Below are 19,368 nucleotides of genomic sequence, written 5' to 3' on the forward strand. Positions count from 1 at the left end.
CTTTTGGTTAGTAAGAGAAATACTCCTTAAGCTTAAGTTGGGAGTTTATCAGGTTCATCAGTGGTTTTGTTATCATTGTTATTTATGTAGGTAATTTTTCCAGATGGTCCTTTACTGATATTGCTAACGCTTGTTCATTTCTATTTCCAAGTTCCTTCCAATATTCAAGAAATGATTTAGGCATTTCTGAAAAAAACTAATTTTGGCTCCTATACTACTATCCTCCAAAATCTTATTTTTCTCTATTAAGTAATAGAGAAAGGGGAGGAGGAGAGGGTGACAGGGGATGAGATGCTTGAATGGCATCACCAGCTCTGTGGACATGAGTTAGAGCCAACTCTGGGAGATAGTGAAGGATGGGGAAGCCTGGCATGCTGCAGTCCATGGAGCTGCAAAACGTCGGACATGACGTAGCGACTGAACAGCAACAACAATAAGTTGCTATGACCCCAAATGCTATCCTGATAGATCTTATTATCTAAAACAGAAATTCTCAAAGTTCCGTCAAACTAGGGTCTATCAGTCATCTTACAGAATCAAGAATGTTCGTTTACTTATCCAAGTCCTGTTTACTGAGTATCTAACCAGCGTCAGGGATCTGTGATTTACAGAGAAGAAAATCAAGATCCCAAATCCAGGGGAGACAGAAAAAACAGAAACAAACAAGAAAATACATCACCAAGGCAATGTAGCTGGTATTGAGTGCTATGAATGACACTGAACAGGTTGATGTCATAGAAATGTCTGAGGGAAAGGCGCTATTTTAGATTAATAGTCAGGAAAAGACTCTCCCAGGAGATGACATTTTGAGTTGTCACTTGAGTGCTGCAAAGGGAACCAGCCATGGGCAATGTCAGGGAACAGAGTGATTGAGGAAAAGAGAAGAGTCAGTGGAAAGACCCTAAACCAGGAAAAGATGGGTCATGTTTAGGAGTTAGGGTGTGAGAAAGCACTGGAGAATTTCAGGGAGAGGATGTCATAATCTAATCCGTCATCGATTTCAGGTTTGCTTTCCCCTTCCCTTCTTCTTGTCTTTAATGTGACTAGCTACTGTGAAGCCCAGTGGAATGCTGTTTAACTGTAGTATCCACAATTCCAACTGCAACCTCTATAAATTCTCAGTGTCACAGAGGCATGCCATGTAAGGTCCCAAATCAAATCTCACTTTAAGATTTCTTGATGTGAACCATTTTTAAAGTCTTTATTGAATTTGTTAAAATATTACTTCTGTTTTATGTTTTGGTTTTTTTTGGTCCCAAAGCATGTGGGATCTTAACTCCGCAACCAGGGATCAACCCCCTACATTGGAAGATGAAGTCTTAACCACTGGACCACCAGGAAAGTCCTCAGGTCTCATTTACTGGCATTCTCGCTTTCTCTCCTTGGCAAGTTAGTGATTCCCCTCTCTGGTATCTCTGATACTTTAGGTTACACCAGGTGACCTTTGAGGTGCCCACCTGTGAGGGGAAGGAGCGACAGAAGGTGTCTCTGATTGGTGACTCCTCGTCCTCGGCAGAGTTCTTCGTCACCGTCGCCGTCTTTGCCTTCCTCTACTCCTTGGCCGCCACTGTCGTTTACATTTTCTTCCAGAACAAGTATCGAGAGAACAACCGGGGTCCTCTCATCGTAAGTGGTTTGCTTTATGAAATAAGTTTTTCTGTCGTTTCTAATTTCTTTCTTCCAATGCTTAAAGGGCTTACCCGAGTCCTCAGGGCAGGTATTTGAAAAGCAATCACATTCTTTTTCATCCAGATCCCTTAGATCTAAAACGAAAATATGATGCCTGTCATTCTTTTGTGCCCTGTACTGGAGAAGTATTGTTAGAGTTGCTAGAAACTCTTCTGAAATAGATGGTTGGAAATCTCATGAGGTCATGGAAAGAGTCGTGAGGCTTGCTGCAGGTTTATTGGTGATTCCAGTGTTATGGAGTTAATTGTCCATTTTTTTTCTCACTGGTTGTTTAGACAGTGTGACTTGTACTTACTTGAAATGTGTTATTCCTCTAGTATATGATAGACTGGTCATAGAGCGGTTTAGTCTGAAGATGTAGCTGTCCTTCTCTGAATTTCAATCTCTCTCTCCCATCCTATCTCTTTCCACCACCAACCCTGGTGACTCAGATGGTAAAGAATCTGCCTGCTATGCAGGAAACACCCTGGTTTGATTCCTGGGTCAAGAAAGATCGCCTGGGGGAGAGCATGGTAATGCAGTCCAGTATTCTTGCCTGGAGAAGTCCATAGACAGAGGATCCTGACAGACTACAGTCCAGGGGTTCGCAAAGAGTTCGACATGACTGAAACGACTCAGCATGCACATAGAACCAACCCCCGCTACTTCCTATTTCTTTACACAGTAGTTCAAGGACTCATCTGGGTGAAACCAAGCTAGCGGGTGAGAGACACATAGACACCTAGGGGAATGCAGCAACTCCTGGAGGGGTACATGGTGTAGATAACTTTAAAGATGATTTGGGACAATGGCATTGAAACATGTATGTTGTCATATGTGAAACAAATCGCCAGTTCAGGGTCGATGCATGTTACAGGATGCTCAGGGCTGGTGTGCGGGGATGACCCAGAGGGAGGATAAAGGGAGGAGGGAGATGGGAGGGGGATTCAGGAAAGGGAACTCATGTACACCCGGGGCGGATTCATGTCAATGTATGGCAAAACCAACCAATATAATATTGTAAAATAATTAGCCTCCAATTAAAAAAAAAAGAGAAATGTATTTCTCAGCCTTCACATGTACATTCGCCTGAAATTTATCTTACTGAGAATGCCCTGCTTCTGAAAATATCTTTTTTAATCACCTACTCCCCTTTTATAAAAGAAAAATATCCTTCTTTTCAGTTCAGTTCAGTTCAGTCACTCAGTAGTGTCCAACTCTTTACGACCCCATGAACTACAGCACTCTAGGCCTACTTGTCCATCACCAACTCCCAGAGTTTACTCAAATTTGTGGCCATTGAGTCGGTAATACCATCCAAACGTCTCATCCTCTGTTGTCCCCTTCTCCTCCTGCCTTCAATCTTTTCCAGCATCAGGGTCTTTTCAAATGAATCAGCTCTTTGCATCAGGTGGCCAAAGTATTGGAGTTTCAGCTTCAGCATCAGTCCTTTCAATGAATATTCAGGACTGATTTCCTTTAGGGTGGACTGGTTGGATCTCTTTGCAGTCCAACGGACTCTCAAGAGTTTTCTCCAACACCACAGTTCAAAAGCTTCAATTCTTTGCCCCTCAGCTTTCTTTATAGTCCAACTCTCACATCCATACATGACTACTGGAAAAACCATAGCCTTGACTAGATGGTCCTTTGTTGACAAAGTAATGTCTCTGCTTTTTAATATGCTATCTAGGTTGGTCATAAGTTTCCTTCCAAGGAGTAAGCGTCTTTTAATTTCATGGTGGCAGTCACCATCTACAGTGATTTTGGAGCCCCAATAAATAAAGTCTGCCACTGTTTCCACTGTTTTCCCATCTATTTGCCAAAAGTGATGGGACTGAATGCCATGATCTTCATTTTCTGAATGTTGAGCTTTAAGCCAACCTTTTCACTCTCCTCTTTCACTTTCATCAAGAGGCTCTTTAGTTCTTCTTCACTTTCTGCCATAAGGGTGGTGTTATCTGCATATCTGAGGTTATTGATATTTTTCCCGGCAATCTTGATTCCAGCATGTGCTTCATCCAGCCCAGAGTTTCTCATGATGTACTCTGCATATAAGTTACTTACATAAGCAGAGTGACAATATACAGCCTTAACATACTCCTTTCCCAATTTGGAAACAGTCTGTTATTCCATGTCCAGTTCTAACTGTTGCTTCCTGACCTGCATACAGATTTCTCAAGAGGCAGGTCAGGTGGTCTGGTATTCCCATCTCTTTCAGAATTTTCCACAGTTTATTGTGATCCACATGGTCAAAGTTTTGGCATAGTCAGTAAAGCAGAAATAGATGTTTCTCTGGAACTCTCTTGCTTTTTCGATGATCCAGCAGTTGTTAGCAATTTGATCTCTGGTTCCTCTGCCTTTTCTAAAACTTGAATATCTGAAGTTCACAGTTCATGTATTGTTGAAGCCTGGCTTGGAGAATTTTGAGCATGACTTTACTAGCATGTGAGATGAGTGCAATTGTGCGGTACTTTGAGCATTCTTTGGCAATCCCTTTCTTTGGGATTGGAATGAAAACTGACCTTTTCCAGTCCTGTGGCCACTGCTGAGTTTTCCAAATTTGCTGGCATATTGAGTGCAGCACTTTCACAGCATCATCCTTCAGGATTTGAAATAGCTCAACTGGAATTCCATCACCTCCGCTAGCTTTGTTCATAGTGATGCTTTCTAAGGCCCACTTGACTTCACATTCCAAGATGTCTGGCTCTAGGTGAGTGATCACACCATCATGATTATCTTGGTCATGAAGATCTTTTTTGTACAGTTCTTCTGTGTATTCTTGCCCCTTCTTCTTAATATCTTCTGCTTCAGTTAGGTCCATACCATTTCTGTCCTTTATTGAGCTCATCTTTGCATGAAATGTTCCCTTGGTATCTCTAATTTTCTTGAAGAGATCTCTTGTTTTTCCTATTCTGTTGTTTTCCTCTATTTCTTTGCATTGATCTCTGAGGAAAGCTTTCTTATCTCTCCTTGCTATTCTTTGGAACTCTTCATTCAGATGCTTATATCTTTCCTTTTCTCCTTTGTGTTTTGCTTCTCTTCTTTTCACAGCTATTTGTAAGGCCTTCTCAGACAGCCATTTTGCTTTTTTGCATTTCTTTTCCATGGGAATGATCTTGGTCCCTGTCTCCTGTACAATGTCATGAACCTCCGTCCATAGTTCATCAGGCACTCTATCTATCAGATCTAACCCTTAAATCTATTTCTCACTTCCACTGTATAATCATAAGGGATTTGATTGAGGTCATATCTGAATGGTCTAGTGGTTTTCCCTACTTTCTTCAATTTCAGTCTGAATTTGGCAATAAGGAGTTCATGATCTGAGCCACAGTCAGCTCCTGGTCTTGTTTTTGCTAACTGTATAGAGCTTTTCCATCTTTGACTGCAAAGAATATAATCAATCTGATTTCGATGTTGATCATCTGGTGATGTCCATGTGTAGTCTTCTCTTGTGTCATTGAAAGAGGGTGTTTGCTATGACCAGTGCGTTCTCTTGGCAAAACTCTATTAGCCTTTGCCCTGCTTCATTCCGTACTCCAAGGCCAAATTTGCCTGTTACTCCAGGTGTTTCTTGACTTCCTACTTTTGCATTCCAGTCCCCTATAATGAAAAAGACCCCTTTTTTGGGTGTTAGTTCTAAAAGGTCTTGTAGGTCTTCATAGAACCGTTCAACTTCGGCTTCTTCAGCGTTACTGGTTGTGGCATAGGCTTGGAATACTGTGATACTGAATGGTTTGCCCTGGAAATGAACAGAGATCATTCTGTCATTTTTGCATTCACGTACTGCATTTCGGACTCTTGTTGACTATGATGGCTACTCCATTTCTTCTAAGGGATTCTTGCCCACAGTAGTAGATATAACAGTCATCTGGGTTAAATTCACCCATTCCAGTCCACTTTAGTTCGCTGATTCCTAAAATGTCGACGTTCAGTCTTGCTATCTCCTGTTTGACCACTTCCAATTTGCCTTGATTCATGGACCTAACATTCCAGGTTCCTATGCAATATTGCCCTTTACAGTATTGGGCCTTGCTTCCATCACCAGTCACATCCACAACTGAGTGTTGTTTTTGCTTTGGTTCCATCTCTTAATTCTTTCTGGAGTTATTTTTCCACTGATCTCCAGTAGCATATTGGGCACCTACCGACCTGGGGAGTTCCTCTTTCAGTGCACTATCTTTTTACCTTTTCATACTGTTCATGGGGTTCTCAAGGCAAGAATACTGAAGTGGTTTGCCATTCCCATCTCCAGTGGACCACATTTTGTCAGAACTCTCCACCATGACCCGTCGGTCTTGGGTGGCCCTCCACGGCATGGCTCATAGTTGCATTGAGTTAGACAAGGCTGTGGTCCATGTGATTAGATTGGTTAGTTTTCTGTGATTGTGGTTTTCAGTCTGTCTGCCCTCTGATGGAGAAGGATAAGAGGCTTATGGAAGCTTCCCGATGGGAGAGACTGACTGCGGGGGAAACTGGGTCTTGTTCTGATGGGCGGAGCCATACTCAGTAAATCTTTAATCCAATTTTCTGTTGATGGGTGAAGTTCTGTTCCCTCCCTGCTATTTACCTGGGGCCAAACTATGGCGAGGTAGTGAAGATAATGGTGACTCCCTCAAAAGATCCTATGCATGATCTGCTGCGCTCAGTGCCCCAACCCTGCAGCAGGCCACCACCGACCCATTTCTCTGCCAGAGACACCCACAGGCAATCTGGGCTCTTGTGGGGTCACTGCTCCTTTCTCCTGGGTCCTGGTGCACAAAGTTCTGTCTGTGCCCTCCAAGAGTCTGTTTCCCAGTCCTGTGTAAGTTCTGGCAGCTCTACAGTGGAATTAATGGTGCCCTCCTCCAAGAGGGCTTATGCCATCCCCAAGACTGCTGCACCCAGAGCCCCTGTCCCTGCGGCAGGCAGCTGTCGACCCATACCTCCACAGGAGACGTTCAAACACAGTCTGCCTCAGTCTCTGTGGGGTCTCTGGGCCCTGGTGTGCACAAGGTTTGTTTGAGCCCTCTTAGCATCTCTGGCGGCAATGGGGTTTGATTCTAAATGCGAATTCGCCCCTCCTACCGTCTTGCTAGGGCTTCTCCTTTGCCCTTGGATGTGTGGTTTCTCCACATGGCCACCGCTGACCTTGGACCTTTTACATCCCAAATTTTACTTCTTTCTTTTACATCCCAAATATTTCTACATGGTACATTGTTAGGTTGCAAAACATTGGAGGTACTGAAAAAAAATGGACAATTTGAAATATTGGTGTTGGTATTGACAAAAGTGACTGATTCAAATGCCTAGGTTATGTATCCTTTTGCATGTAAGAAGGTTTCCAATTTTTTCCTTTCAATAAAATAGAAAGTCTTAATCTACTGATCAGCTGATAGATCATTAAAAAATAGTTTTTGATGACAGATCACTATGTGATCTGGAACATATTACTCAGAATAAATTCAGAGAAACTAATGTTGTCATTATAATAAAACCCCATTCATTCTCGTCTACTCATTTATGCCAGCAAGCCTTCTCAACACATCTATACAACAAAAATTAAAAATAGAATTTATGCTGAATCATGTCCTATTTTAGAAGTAAATAATATGTGTCCCTCAAAAATGCATAAACTAAAAAAAATGCATAAAATAGTTGAAGAAAAAATAATCCCATATAATTCTAGTAAAAATTTTACTTTTAAAATTTAATAATTATTAACATTTATAATATGTTTATGTTGTTTTGGATTATTATGTGCATTAATAATATTTTTAGTGATTGCCCAACTCAAAATAAATTTTTGATACTTAAAGCATTAGGGTTATAGGTAATCAAAAAGTAATTTAAATTTAGATATGTATTTTTGTTGCAAAGAAATATAACAGGATGATTGATAAAATCCTTCCCAAGATAAAAAAAATAAACAAATGTTATATGAGGCTGTGAATCAGTGTAGGAAGTATAATGGAAATACCAGTTCAAAGAGAACAAAAAGAAATGTAAAATTTCCAACTGTTAAGGAGGTTATTGTTTATTAAATTTTAAATGAGTAATAAAGAGTATCAACTAACAATTTATCTAAAAATGGATACAATAGAGGATATTTTTAAATATCATTATTTATGCCAGAAATTTCATTCTTGCATCTGTTTAATAAACTTTTAATAAAAAGAAAATTATATGTCAACTTCATACAAATAGGAGGAGTTTTTACAAATTATTTTAAGGAGTATGTGAGTGAAATAAATTTTGTAGATCTCTCATCTATATATTAGGGCTTCCCAGGTGGTATAGTGTTCAAGAATTCACCTGCCAATGCAGGAGACAGGTTCAGTTCTTGGGTCAGGAAGATCCTCTGGAGTAGAAAGTGGCGACCAACTCCAATATTCTTGCCTGGAAAATTCCATGGATAGAGGAGCCTAGCAGGCTACAGTCCATGGGGTCACAAAAAATTCAGACACAACTTAGCAACTAAACAACAAGAATATATATATAATAGAGGCCAAAGCCTTAAATATGTTTTGAAGGGTCACTGGGAGAAACCCCTATTTGTAAAACATCATGATTAAGTTTAAAGGACTGGGGGAAAGATGTATAGCACTTCAGTATGTTACTGTGAAAAAGAAGAGTAAATCAGCAGAACTTGAGCGCCTGGACAAACATTTCCCCGTACCCAAATTGGAGCTACTGGTCTTAATGATTTAAAAATATCTCTGACCGTATCACCCATCTTGGGCTTATCACCCTGATGTGCAGGTAGATACACCAAAGAGGTCGAGGTGTGTGTGTGTGTGTGTGTGTGCACCATAAAACTAACATGCGTGCACTCATTCCTGGATACATGTAGACACTCTCAAAGAATTCTAAAGTCTAAGGAAATACTCCTGACTTCCAGAGAGAAGAAACTGACTCAGCTGATTTGCCCATAAAGTGGGAAAAGATCTATTTTGTTGTATAAAACTACATTCTCCTCATACGAAGTGATCTTGGTGAAGCCATGCTGTTTTATCTCTGTGTAAATAGTCTTTCCCATCAAGCAGGATATAATGAAATCCTGAATTGTGTACTACATTGAGGAGGCTTTGTTTTATTAGATCGTAGAAAAAGGGGAGGAGTGGAGAGATAATTCTAGTAATAAAAAGGAAAAGGCTCCTAGGTGAAACTTCGGTGATATTAAAAAACCGATATGCTCATTACTTAGCAGATGAAAGTTAATTTAAAAGTTAGCCCAAATCCTAAGAGTCACGGAGACAAAATGAATATAGACAGTCAACATGACCATTTGCAGCTGCAAATGGCAAGCCTTTCCATTTCTAATCCCACCACAACAGGGACTCACCCTTAACTGTGAGTCAGCTGATTAAGGCCAATCCAGTGTGAACAGGATCTCAACAGGGTGGTTCATACCTAAGAAAACCTTCAAATACTGAGCTGATAGTAACGGTACTTTTTAAAAAACCAACCCTATTTATTCAAAAAGATAATTCCTGATCAATACTTGTTCCTCTCTGATCTTGGTGCTATTTTTTTTTGTTGTTGTTGCTTTGTTTTCTACAAAACACATTTTCCCCCCTTTATTCTGTAGTTCGGGATTCCCTATAATCCTCTAGGACACAACAGGACACAACATGTATAGATAAGATTGGTATGGAGGAAAGTGATGGGGATGATAATGGAGTTTATAATAACAATACTATCAACTGGTATTGATTGAGTTTTTTTATACTGTTTAAAGTTGATTTAATACTCAAAGCAACTGGTTTGTATTGTTATCCACTTTTACAGATGAGGAGAGGGAGGCTCGGAGAAGTTACCTGATTAACTCTCCCAGGTCACATCACTAATAGTCAGAGGCTTCCCTGGTGGCTCAGAGGTTAACGCGTCTGCCTCCAATGCGGGAGACCCGGGTTCAATCCCTGGGTCGGGAAGATCCCCTGGAGAAGGAAATGGTAATTTCCCTCCAGTATTCTTGCCTGGAGAATCCCATGAACGGAGAAGCCTGGTAGGCTACAGTCCACGGGGTCGCAAAGAGTCGGACACGACTGAGTGACTGAACAGAACAGAACAGTTTGAACCCAGGTCTCCCCAGATCGAGGGTCCAAATTCACAACTACCATGCAAGAGGGTCCAAAATCCTAATAGGCAATGTGCGGGGCATAGGTGGGTAAGACAAATTGATCTATACACCTGGACAGCTCCTGTTATTTTCTGGCTCTGGCTGTAGAGGAAACAAACCCTGGATCCCCTAGAATTTTCTGCTCATTTGACTATCATAGAGGATTTTTACAATTTGCCTTCAGAATCCATGTGGAGTTATAGAATGACTGCCATGATTCAAGGATCACTAGAGTGTTCTGCTGCTTATCTATGTTGTACATGGAGGCTGTCAGTAATAGGAAACAAGCATTAAAATCCCAAGATCAATGGCTGTTATAAATCAGAGACTATCAGGACTGATTCCTTTACATTTGCAAGCAGTTGTGAACAATTTCAGGCAGACTGGAGCCAAGTTATCGATGGCTATTTTTTAAGGTATATTTTTCTACTGAATATGCTTGACAAGATTGTCCACCTTGAAGTGAGAATATGAATATCTTTAGAAGAAACATAATTGTTAATGACACAATAGCAAGAAAATCAGACCAAAAGAACCAGCCAGCTACTGTATGTCACTACAGTTAAGTGCCTTCGCCTTCTTGTACAGATGAATAAATACCATTCTCAGAAAGCAGAAGTGGCCACCTGAATGGTGCATGATTGTGGAATTGAAATGTCACCTTTGGTTATATCATTTTGTCATGTTTCCTACAGTACAGTTTTAAAGCCAATCTCCTGCCTATATTTCTGAGACAGGATGTTCTGAACCATTTTCAGATCTCGTGTCAAACAGTGACAATGTGAGGCATTAGGGTTTTTTTGTTTTTTTTTTTAATATTAATATAAAGTCGGTTAAAAAACAACTTAACCTTACAGGGCTGACAAAGTGCTCTCGGAATGAGCACCTAATAAACACCACCCCACATTTTGGTGAATCCTTGTCACGAGAGATTCGGTTTAATGTTAAGGAGAATCGATATTCACCTGAAGATTTTGTGGAAAGGCAAGAAGCTGTGTTGTTCAAGGTCTCCTCTTCCCATGAAGGAGACCAGCTTGACCGGAGGTGGTTTGCTGGCATGTCAACTGTGACTCACCTTTGTTTTATGCCTGATGCATTTCTAATGTTTTCATATTTCCTATCCAGCCCCCAAAGAATTCTGAGAGAGAAGTGGCCCGATAACAATCAGCCTCATTCTGCAGATTCCATTTAACTCCTCTGTATGTAGCACCAGGCCTGAGAAAACCAGTCTCTGGGAGATTAGGGACCCTGCCTGTGGTCAGGCAAGTTCATGGTAGAACGAGGACTCAAATTCTTAAGCCAGTGATCTTGAGGGTAGTGACTAAACTACAGCATCCTGGATTTTAATTCCCCTGGATGACCTACTATTGATCAGTTGAAAGCCTAGAACTGTATCTATCGGATGACGTTAATAATAATGCAAGTCACAGGGCTGCTGTAAGAAAGGAAAGAGTTAATGCCTGCAAAGCTCTCTGCAAAGAGAGAGGCACACCAGTGCTCGACGGATCCATGGTATCTAACTGCAGCACTGTTGTAGCCTTCATTTTACTTTTTCTCCTGCCCGTTACTAAGTGGTACCTTAGCCTCATAAAGGGGGTTACAAACACCTTCCTTTCATGGCTTGCAGTCCTCAGAGTTCTTTCCTCCAGTCCCCCTACCCCAGGCACTTTCTTCTCTCCCAAGTCTCATAGGATCACACTTGAATTAGGACTATGTCTAAGATGCAACTGCTAGGTTGAGCCATCCAGTTAACCTTTCTGTTTCTGGAACCCCACTCTATTGGATGATTGGAAGGTTTATTTTTTTAAAACCTCCACATGAAATAAGGTTCTTCTTTGTGGGCTTCTCTTGTGGCTCAGCTGGTAAAGAATTGGCCTGCAATGTGGGAGACCTGGGTTCAGTTCCTGGGTTGGGAAGATCTCCTGGAGAAAGGAAAGGCTACCCACTTCAGTATTCTGGCCTGGAGAATTCCAAGGGGTCACAGTCAGACATGCCTGAGTGACTTTCACTTTTTTGTCGAAAACAGGCTGAGGGCATCGCTGAGAGAACAGGAGGCAAGCACAGAGCTGAATGCTCAGAGTATCCAGCACAGGTTCCCACCATCAACTTCAGCTTTCTTGGCCATCGTCAGAAATGAAAATCATAATTGCAGTCTCCAAGCTACTCAGAAATTGTGGAGAAACCCCTGTCTCCTCTTTTCTCTCCTCCCATTTCCCCTGCCTTTTTCCTCTTTTCTTTTCTCCTTTCTTCCCTTTCTCTTCTCTCATCATATTATTAATTAATATGTGTATTAATTATGCTTCACGTATTTCACTTAAATATTAATAGTATATCTTCAACAGGCCAAGCACTATGCATATACAGGTGAACTAAAAGCATTCAGTTTGGTGAAAATTACTTAGTAATTATGATTCTTCTACTGATGACCTCCTTGAGGTTATGTAGATGGGCTCTGGTGACCTACAGGAGGAAGCATACCTCCATTTAGAAGCCAAGGTACCCCCTCCCAGTTGGGCTGGGCTAATATTAGAGACAATTCCAGATCATCTGATGCTTGTTGAGAGGATAAATGGAGATTGTTTTCGAAGTTCTACTCTAAGAATAATGTATCTGATACAAAAAAGAACAACATCATTTGAAGACCCCCAAATGTGTAACTTGTTAGGGCTTCCCTGATAGCTCAGTTGGTAAAGAATCCGCCTGCAATGCAGGAGACCCTGGTTCGATTCCTGGACTGGGAAGATACCCTGGAGAAGGGAATTCTGGCCTGGAGAATTCCATGGACTGTGTAGTCCATGGGATCACAAAGAGTTGGACATGACTGAGTGACTTTCACTTTCACTGTGCCCATCAGAATCTGACACTGGCTTGTAAGATATGTGTGTGCGTGTGTATGTCTAGTTTCCACTTCTCATTCTTTGAACCAAGAAGTGTTGGCAATACCAAAAGGCTAACTAACCTTAAGTGAACTGCTAACCTAAACTACTGTGTATTTTGCATCACAAATACATTGTTCCAGAATTAGCACCACAGATGAAGGCAGATAAATTAAACCACTTTAAATGTTCCCAGCACACAGTCTACACGTTTGATCAGATTTTACACCCTCAGGACTTTCCCACCTTTCTTATGATTAGTGGATTCTTAATTACAATTTAGATGAGGGTTAATTCCCACCATATTCGTAATTACACTTCTCCAGTTAACTAATTAAACGAAGACATGAGCTGTAGTCCAATAGCCTAAAAAAAGGCAGTGAACTGCTAATGGAATTAGAGTGATTATTCAAGGGTCCAGAGCTTTTCCTATCCTGTGTTGGAGCCAGTGACTTCAGAGGGCTAGCAGAGAGTGTTTGTCCAAACCGTATCCTTTTTTGTCAGATTTCCTTGCATTCCAGGGAGCTCATTACTCAGGAAAATCAGGACCTAGTGGAAACTTGACAAAGCCCGAAATGTGTCTTTCCTGTGTGCTTCTTTTTTTACGTTTAAAACAACATGAAATGGGAACTGTGTCTGCTCTGTGTCCCAGGATACTCAGAGGAAACTGTGCACAGTTGGTCTTCTTGTGTCCCCTCTCTTGGCTGCCCCCAACACACACACACACATAGACACACACACACAATCTGAATATCACAATTTTGTAGCCTTTTTCTCCAAGCTCTGCCTTCTGTCTAGCTGACATATTGGAAAGGAAAATTGTGCCAAGGCCCAATTCTTTAACCAATGTTAAATGTTACCTCTGAAAGAATGCTTGTATTTTCCCAGAAGACCTCAGGTGCTTTTATACTGCTCCTGAATCCATTTCTAACTGTGGCATTAGAGCCAGTTTAAATGTATCCAGGCAGCCCAGGGCACTAGTTTAAACTCAGGGCTACAAATCATTTCAGCAAGACTCCCAAAATAGTATAAAATCAGGAAGAAAGGGGGCTAAGATATTTCCCTATTCATTTGAGAGCTCCGTTCTGTTCATGTCGCTCAGTCGTGTCCGACTCTTTGCAACCCCCTGGACTGTAGCCTACCAGACTTCTCTGTCCATGGGATTCTCCAGGCAGGAATACTGGAGTGGGTTACCGTTTCCTTCTCCAGGGGATCTTCCCGACCCAGGGATCGAACCCGGGTCTCCCGCATTGGAGGCAGACGCTTTAACCTCTGAGCCACCAGGGAAGCAGTTTTTCTTCTTCTAGGTTTCCTTCTAGTATGCTCAGATATTACTGGGTTTTAATTTTTATTTTTCCAATCAGGCCAAAGTTCATGTGGTTTTTCCTTTTTTGATTACAAGATAAAGCTCTTCCTTGGATTCAAGAGTAATGGTCATGACTACCTAAGTCCTGCTGGGTCCCAGGCACTAAGGACACAGTGCAGAGTAAGACTTAGCTCCTGGCCTCAAGCTCCCTGCTTAATCCTATTACCCTTCTCATGGAAAGACAGTAGGGGTCCAGCAGTTAAGCATTCAGGCTCTGTACCGAGACTGCTTGTGTCATCTCAGCACCACCCTCTGTCACCTGTGTGATTTTGGATGCATTATAGAACCTCTCTGGACCTGCCTTTCTTCACCTGCGAAATACAGATAACTTGGTTCCCAGCCTGTAAAGTTGTTGATCAGATTAAATGCATGATTGCACACAAAGCAGTTAGGACGAGATCAGGTGCTCATGAACCAAGCCATTGTTTTCATCATCTACCCCATACTGCGTTTTCTGTGTAGCTAGAGTTCATTACATTTCAGTGGACTGATTGGCTGAGAAACAAGTGATGAGTACAAACTCCACTGACTATCACCTCGAGAAATGCTTTGGAAGGCTTCTTGTTGCACTGTCATCAAATGCTCTTCTGTATTGTTTTTTGCTCTTTAGAGCCTCCAGATTCAGCATAAGCTGCTGTCATGAGAGACAGATGCGGTAACTCTGAGATGGGTCACTCTGTCACTGCTCAGTGCCCCTCCCTTCAGCTCTCCCCCCACACCCTGCCCCCCAGCACTCAGATCTCATACTTGAGGGGAAGAAGGGAAAGAGCACAGTTCCATTAAATAAACCAGGCTCCAGAGAACAGGTGCTTGAATCCCTTATCAGCTGGCAAGTCTGAAAATAGCAGAGTGTGAAGAGCACAATAGTGTAACAGGAAGAAACTGGAAAAATTTGATTGTCTGGGAGCATCCAACTGAAAAACTAGGTTCAGACTTTTACCCTCCTCCTATCATTTTTGGAAAGTGGCAAAACATCGCCCACCTCACCCCGCCCCCATGATGGCAAAAATATCCTACTCTTTCCTAAGTTTATTTTTTTGATTCTAGAACAAGCAGACTCTCACACATGCAGCTCTGGATTCACTGGGGCTTTCAACAGTTCAAGAATGTCTTGTACTAATACCCACAGTTCATTAAACTTTCAAATAATTGGCACCAAGTCCAGAGCTTGGATTTTTTTTTTGTAGCCCGTTTAGCCCTTTCTCTCAGCTGGGCATCTTCATTTCCATTGCTTATTAGCAGGACTCTAATCAAAGCCACAGAGCCATGGAAGGCTCTGTGCTTCAAAAGTGCTTCACAATTTGCCCCGGGAACACAAAGGATGTGATTCAAGGTAAAACTGGCTTGGATCCCTTATGAGGGACATGATAAATTGAAAATACCTGAGAGCTTGGCTAGGTTGTGAGTCCCCCTTCACTCAAACACCAACTTACCTGATATGTGCAACTTAGAATCTGTCTCCATTTTTTTTCCGAAATGTCCAAGAAACAGCTAATTGATGCATATACTGTTTCAGCAACACCTCAGCCTGTGCTACAGGAAGTTTTATTCATGACCCAGTGGGTCCACTGCACAATTGACCAGCCACACCCATAGGCAGAAAAGTATGTAAATAATGACAATCCAGAAATTACAAGACCAAAAAAAATTATGATGATGGAAAAGAACTTAGAAAAATTGCAGTTTAGGCTAGGGAGATGAAGGCTAAAATGCCACTATATGAGCTGCCATTTACTCCTGAGCACTTTCCAGAGGCCAGAAATTAAATAAGATAGTAGTCACCTTGTTTAATTCACCAAACACTTTTAAGGCAGGCGTTACTGTGCCCATTGGGCAGATGCTGGATCATATTTACAGAGGTTAAGTTACTTATACCACGATGCACAGAAAGTGAGGCTTCAGAGACATACTCTTGACCGTGGTATGCTGCTACCAACCCTGGTTTTACCTGAGAGTAAGAAAATGAAAATCCAAAAAAATCTACCATCCTATTCAGCATCCACTATATTCAAGATCTATGGGACTGTAGTGACATGAAATACACAAGCCCTCATTGTGGTGGAACTGACGGTCAAGTCAGTAAGACAGGACAAAGATGCACCATGATAAAAGCACAAGAGAAGTGTGTTGTCTCACTATTGCCAGTGATAGAGACGTCATGTAGGAATCAATGGGAAAGAACAAGTGCTATTTATTGGCTTGAGTGAAAAAAAAGGTCTATGGAGTCTGTGAGACTTGACAAAGAATAGAGACTAGCTGGATGGAAGGGAGGATTTTTTGACTAGGGGAAATGGCTTGAGCAAGAATGTAAGGATAAATAATATGACAGTAGACAGTTTTGTTGGCCTTCCAGCTTCCTTCATTAACTCATACAGCCCTATTGAACTGTCAATCATGGTGCCTCTGCTGATAACATAAAATGGTCAGGGGATTCAACCCAGGCAGTCAGAGTCTCCTCTGGGATTTATCTGTTAAATTCTTCCTCTGGAATTGCTCGGCTAGAAAGATGTGAGTCTAGTTGATAGTGGTCACATTGCCCACAGTGTGGAAGAAATATGTGAAAAGAATAAAGTTGAGTAGAGGTAAGTAGATCCTAGATATGTAGAGAAAGAATGGTGGAGAGAGACAGAGTGACCAAACCAAAAAAAAGAAAGAACACCTGGATTTAGCCATACCTGAAGCCATGACGCTCTAGAATTTGCCTTTGGGCTTGCTAGTTTTGGGTTTTTTATACTTGCCAATGAAATAATCTTGACCTATACATAATTTCTGCATCTTCATTAAAAGAAAAAAAGTTTTAAGAACCTGTATGTTGAAGATATTGACTAAGATTAAACAACAAATGTCTAGTATGATGGTTAGGTGCTAAGCACATAGTAAATGCTTTAAAATAGTTTATTTATTCATAGGACCAAGAAATAATATTACAGAATAACTCTGACAGTACTTTAATATTCATCATTATTTAACTCAGTATTTCCATTTGTAATGGCTGCATAATATTCCATTATCTGGAGATAATATGAACTATTTAACTAACCTCTTATTGTTGGATTTTGAATTATTCATGGCTTTGAATTTTTCCTCTCTCTTAAGCAATGCTATGATAATCAGGTGTGATTGATTGTACTTCAGTCTTGACATGTATTTTAAAATCATTTCTTTAGGATAAAAACCTAGAAATGGATTGTTTTCCTGACCTCTATGGCAAAAGTTTCTATATTTTAAGTCCATATAAAATATATCCCTGAGAACCTCTGATCTGAGTGAAAATTTTAGATTCCAGATTTTAATTTTGCCATAGACCCAGCAGTCTCATGCTATTGGAGAAGAGCTCTCCCAGAAAGATCTACAAAGAGAATATTCTCTTCTAAAAAAATAAATCAAAGAACAATTTGCCCTAAGGAGGCTGCCACTGAAATATTTGCTTTGAAACTTGGGTTACTAAAGGAACAGCAAAAATTCAATTCAAGCCAAGTTTAAGTATGCAGAAGCTCAGGCTTTAATTACTGGGGAGAATCCCCACGATGGACATTAACCTGCATGGCAGCGTAAGCCTGGCCCTGGAGCTGGGCTCTGCTTTCCGTTCCCTTTGGCAGTCTCCCTTCTCACTGAGGCTCAGTAAGTGAAATTTAAGATCATTAACTGCTCCTTTGGACACAGATGGAAGAAGAAAACAAACATACAGAAGTCACATGTGATGATTTTTTAAAATAATGAAATGCTTTATAGTTTCATCCTGGCGTGTCTCTTATGCCTGCAGTTCTGTGTGTGGCAAGACAGCAGATGGTCGGGGAGCAGCAGGATCAGCAGTCATCTGTGTCCATCCCTGCCGGCTGCAGTCCCTCCCAAGAGTTCCTACATAAACCTGGTGGATTCTTTCAAACCCCAATTAAGCTGTATCCCACAGCCTTCCTTCCCTTTTCCCCCCCCCACCCATTCTGTAAATTGTTGATTCAGGATTGAAAAAAAACAAGGCCAAACTATATGGGATTCATGTCCCTGGTTAGAAGATCTGGCTGCTGAAAATTCTATTCTGAGCTTTATGAAACCCTCAGACCAAGAGGCCTGGCAGAGTTATAGGAAACAGGTGCGGGGGGGAGGGGGTTAGGGGAAGGGCTGTGGAAGGAGAGAACCGGTTTGTATCAGGTGGTATTTGTGGAGACTCTCCATGGCGTGGTCCTCTACCTCCTGACTTCCGCTCTTCCAACCATCACTCCAAACACAGCTGTGTTGATGCCATGGGCCACCTCTGGCTCCTAGAAAGACTGTCTTCTCACTCCAGCATTCAAGACCCTCCTAAGCCATGACCCTTCACCTGTTCTCCAAAACCATCTCCTACCATTCCTTATACCCCATGATTTTGCCAAACTGGACCACTCCCCATTCCCTAAACATGCTGTTTGCAGGCCTGTTTCTGAAAACTTGCCGCCTTGAAGGTCCTCCTCTCCTCTTGCATCTCAGTGTATCAAAATCTGACTCATCCTCAAAGATCTGGCTCCAACCCACTCTGGTCCCTGCAGTATTTCTTCACCGTTCCCATCCTTCCTCCGGCAGGTATCTGAGTTCTCCTTCCTCACACCTCCGTACTTTTATGTGAAATCTTTCTCTGTATGGAAAGCATTACTGCTTCATATTTGAATTAGATGTTGTTTTGTCAGATTCCATGACGAAACATCAAATATCTGAAGGGCATGGGCTCTTTCTAACATAGCTATAGTTCTCTAAAGTTGGTATGAAAGTGAGATTAATGATCTTGCAAGTTGGTCATCAAGAATAGGATCTATTGTGTGCATTCCTTCAATACATATTCGTTAGGAATCCCTACTGTGTGGCAGAAATTGTAGTTAGTAGTGGCTGTACACAGAAAATATGTATTTCAAGAAAAACACAGGAAGAACTGCCAAAAATATAGAATATGCACTATTGAGACCTGGGTCTCTAGATATTGGAGGTATCCATTGGGACTGTTTTACATTTCAACAGAATTTCAGAAATCACAATAAGCATCATTGCTACTAAGACAGTCCCTCAGCTCAGAAGCAACTGAGCTAGCTGTTTCAAAATATTGGACCCTAGCTCTTCTCAGATTCCACCTACAACATGCATACTACAATATACAGGAAGTCTGCCCAACAAAAGGATCTTAAGATATCTCTGCCATTTATTTTCCTCTGATTAGGCATTTTGTAGGAATCAAAATATTGTACACTAGTATCTCTATCATCTTGTTCCTTTCTGAAAATGTTAGATTTGGCCTTAATTCATACCATTCATTTAAAAGCGGTATTTATCATTGTGCTTCATCAAAGAAAATTCAAATTTATCAACGTTTGAAGCATCCTTTCTGCCAGTGGTTA

At 41.3% G+C, this 19,368-nt stretch overlaps 1 protein-coding gene across 1 annotated transcript in view; it reads left to right on the plus strand.

The window, feature by feature from the left end:
* Positions 1 to 19,368, plus strand: part of SYNPR (synaptoporin) — a 303,960-nt gene that overhangs the window by 248,106 nt on the left and 36,486 nt on the right. Inside the window, exon 4 of the mRNA XM_055414241.2 lies at positions 1,428 to 1,626. Coding sequence (XP_055270216.1) covers positions 1,428 to 1,626 — 199 coding nt within the window. The remainder of the gene's footprint in view (positions 1 to 1,427; positions 1,627 to 19,368) is intronic.

This window comes from Moschus berezovskii, chromosome 24 (genome assembly GCF_049115385.1).
Source record: "Moschus berezovskii isolate FMDL1 chromosome 24, NW_MosBer_1.0, whole genome shotgun sequence".
Taxonomy (NCBI): Eukaryota; Metazoa; Chordata; class Mammalia; order Artiodactyla; family Moschidae; genus Moschus; species Moschus berezovskii.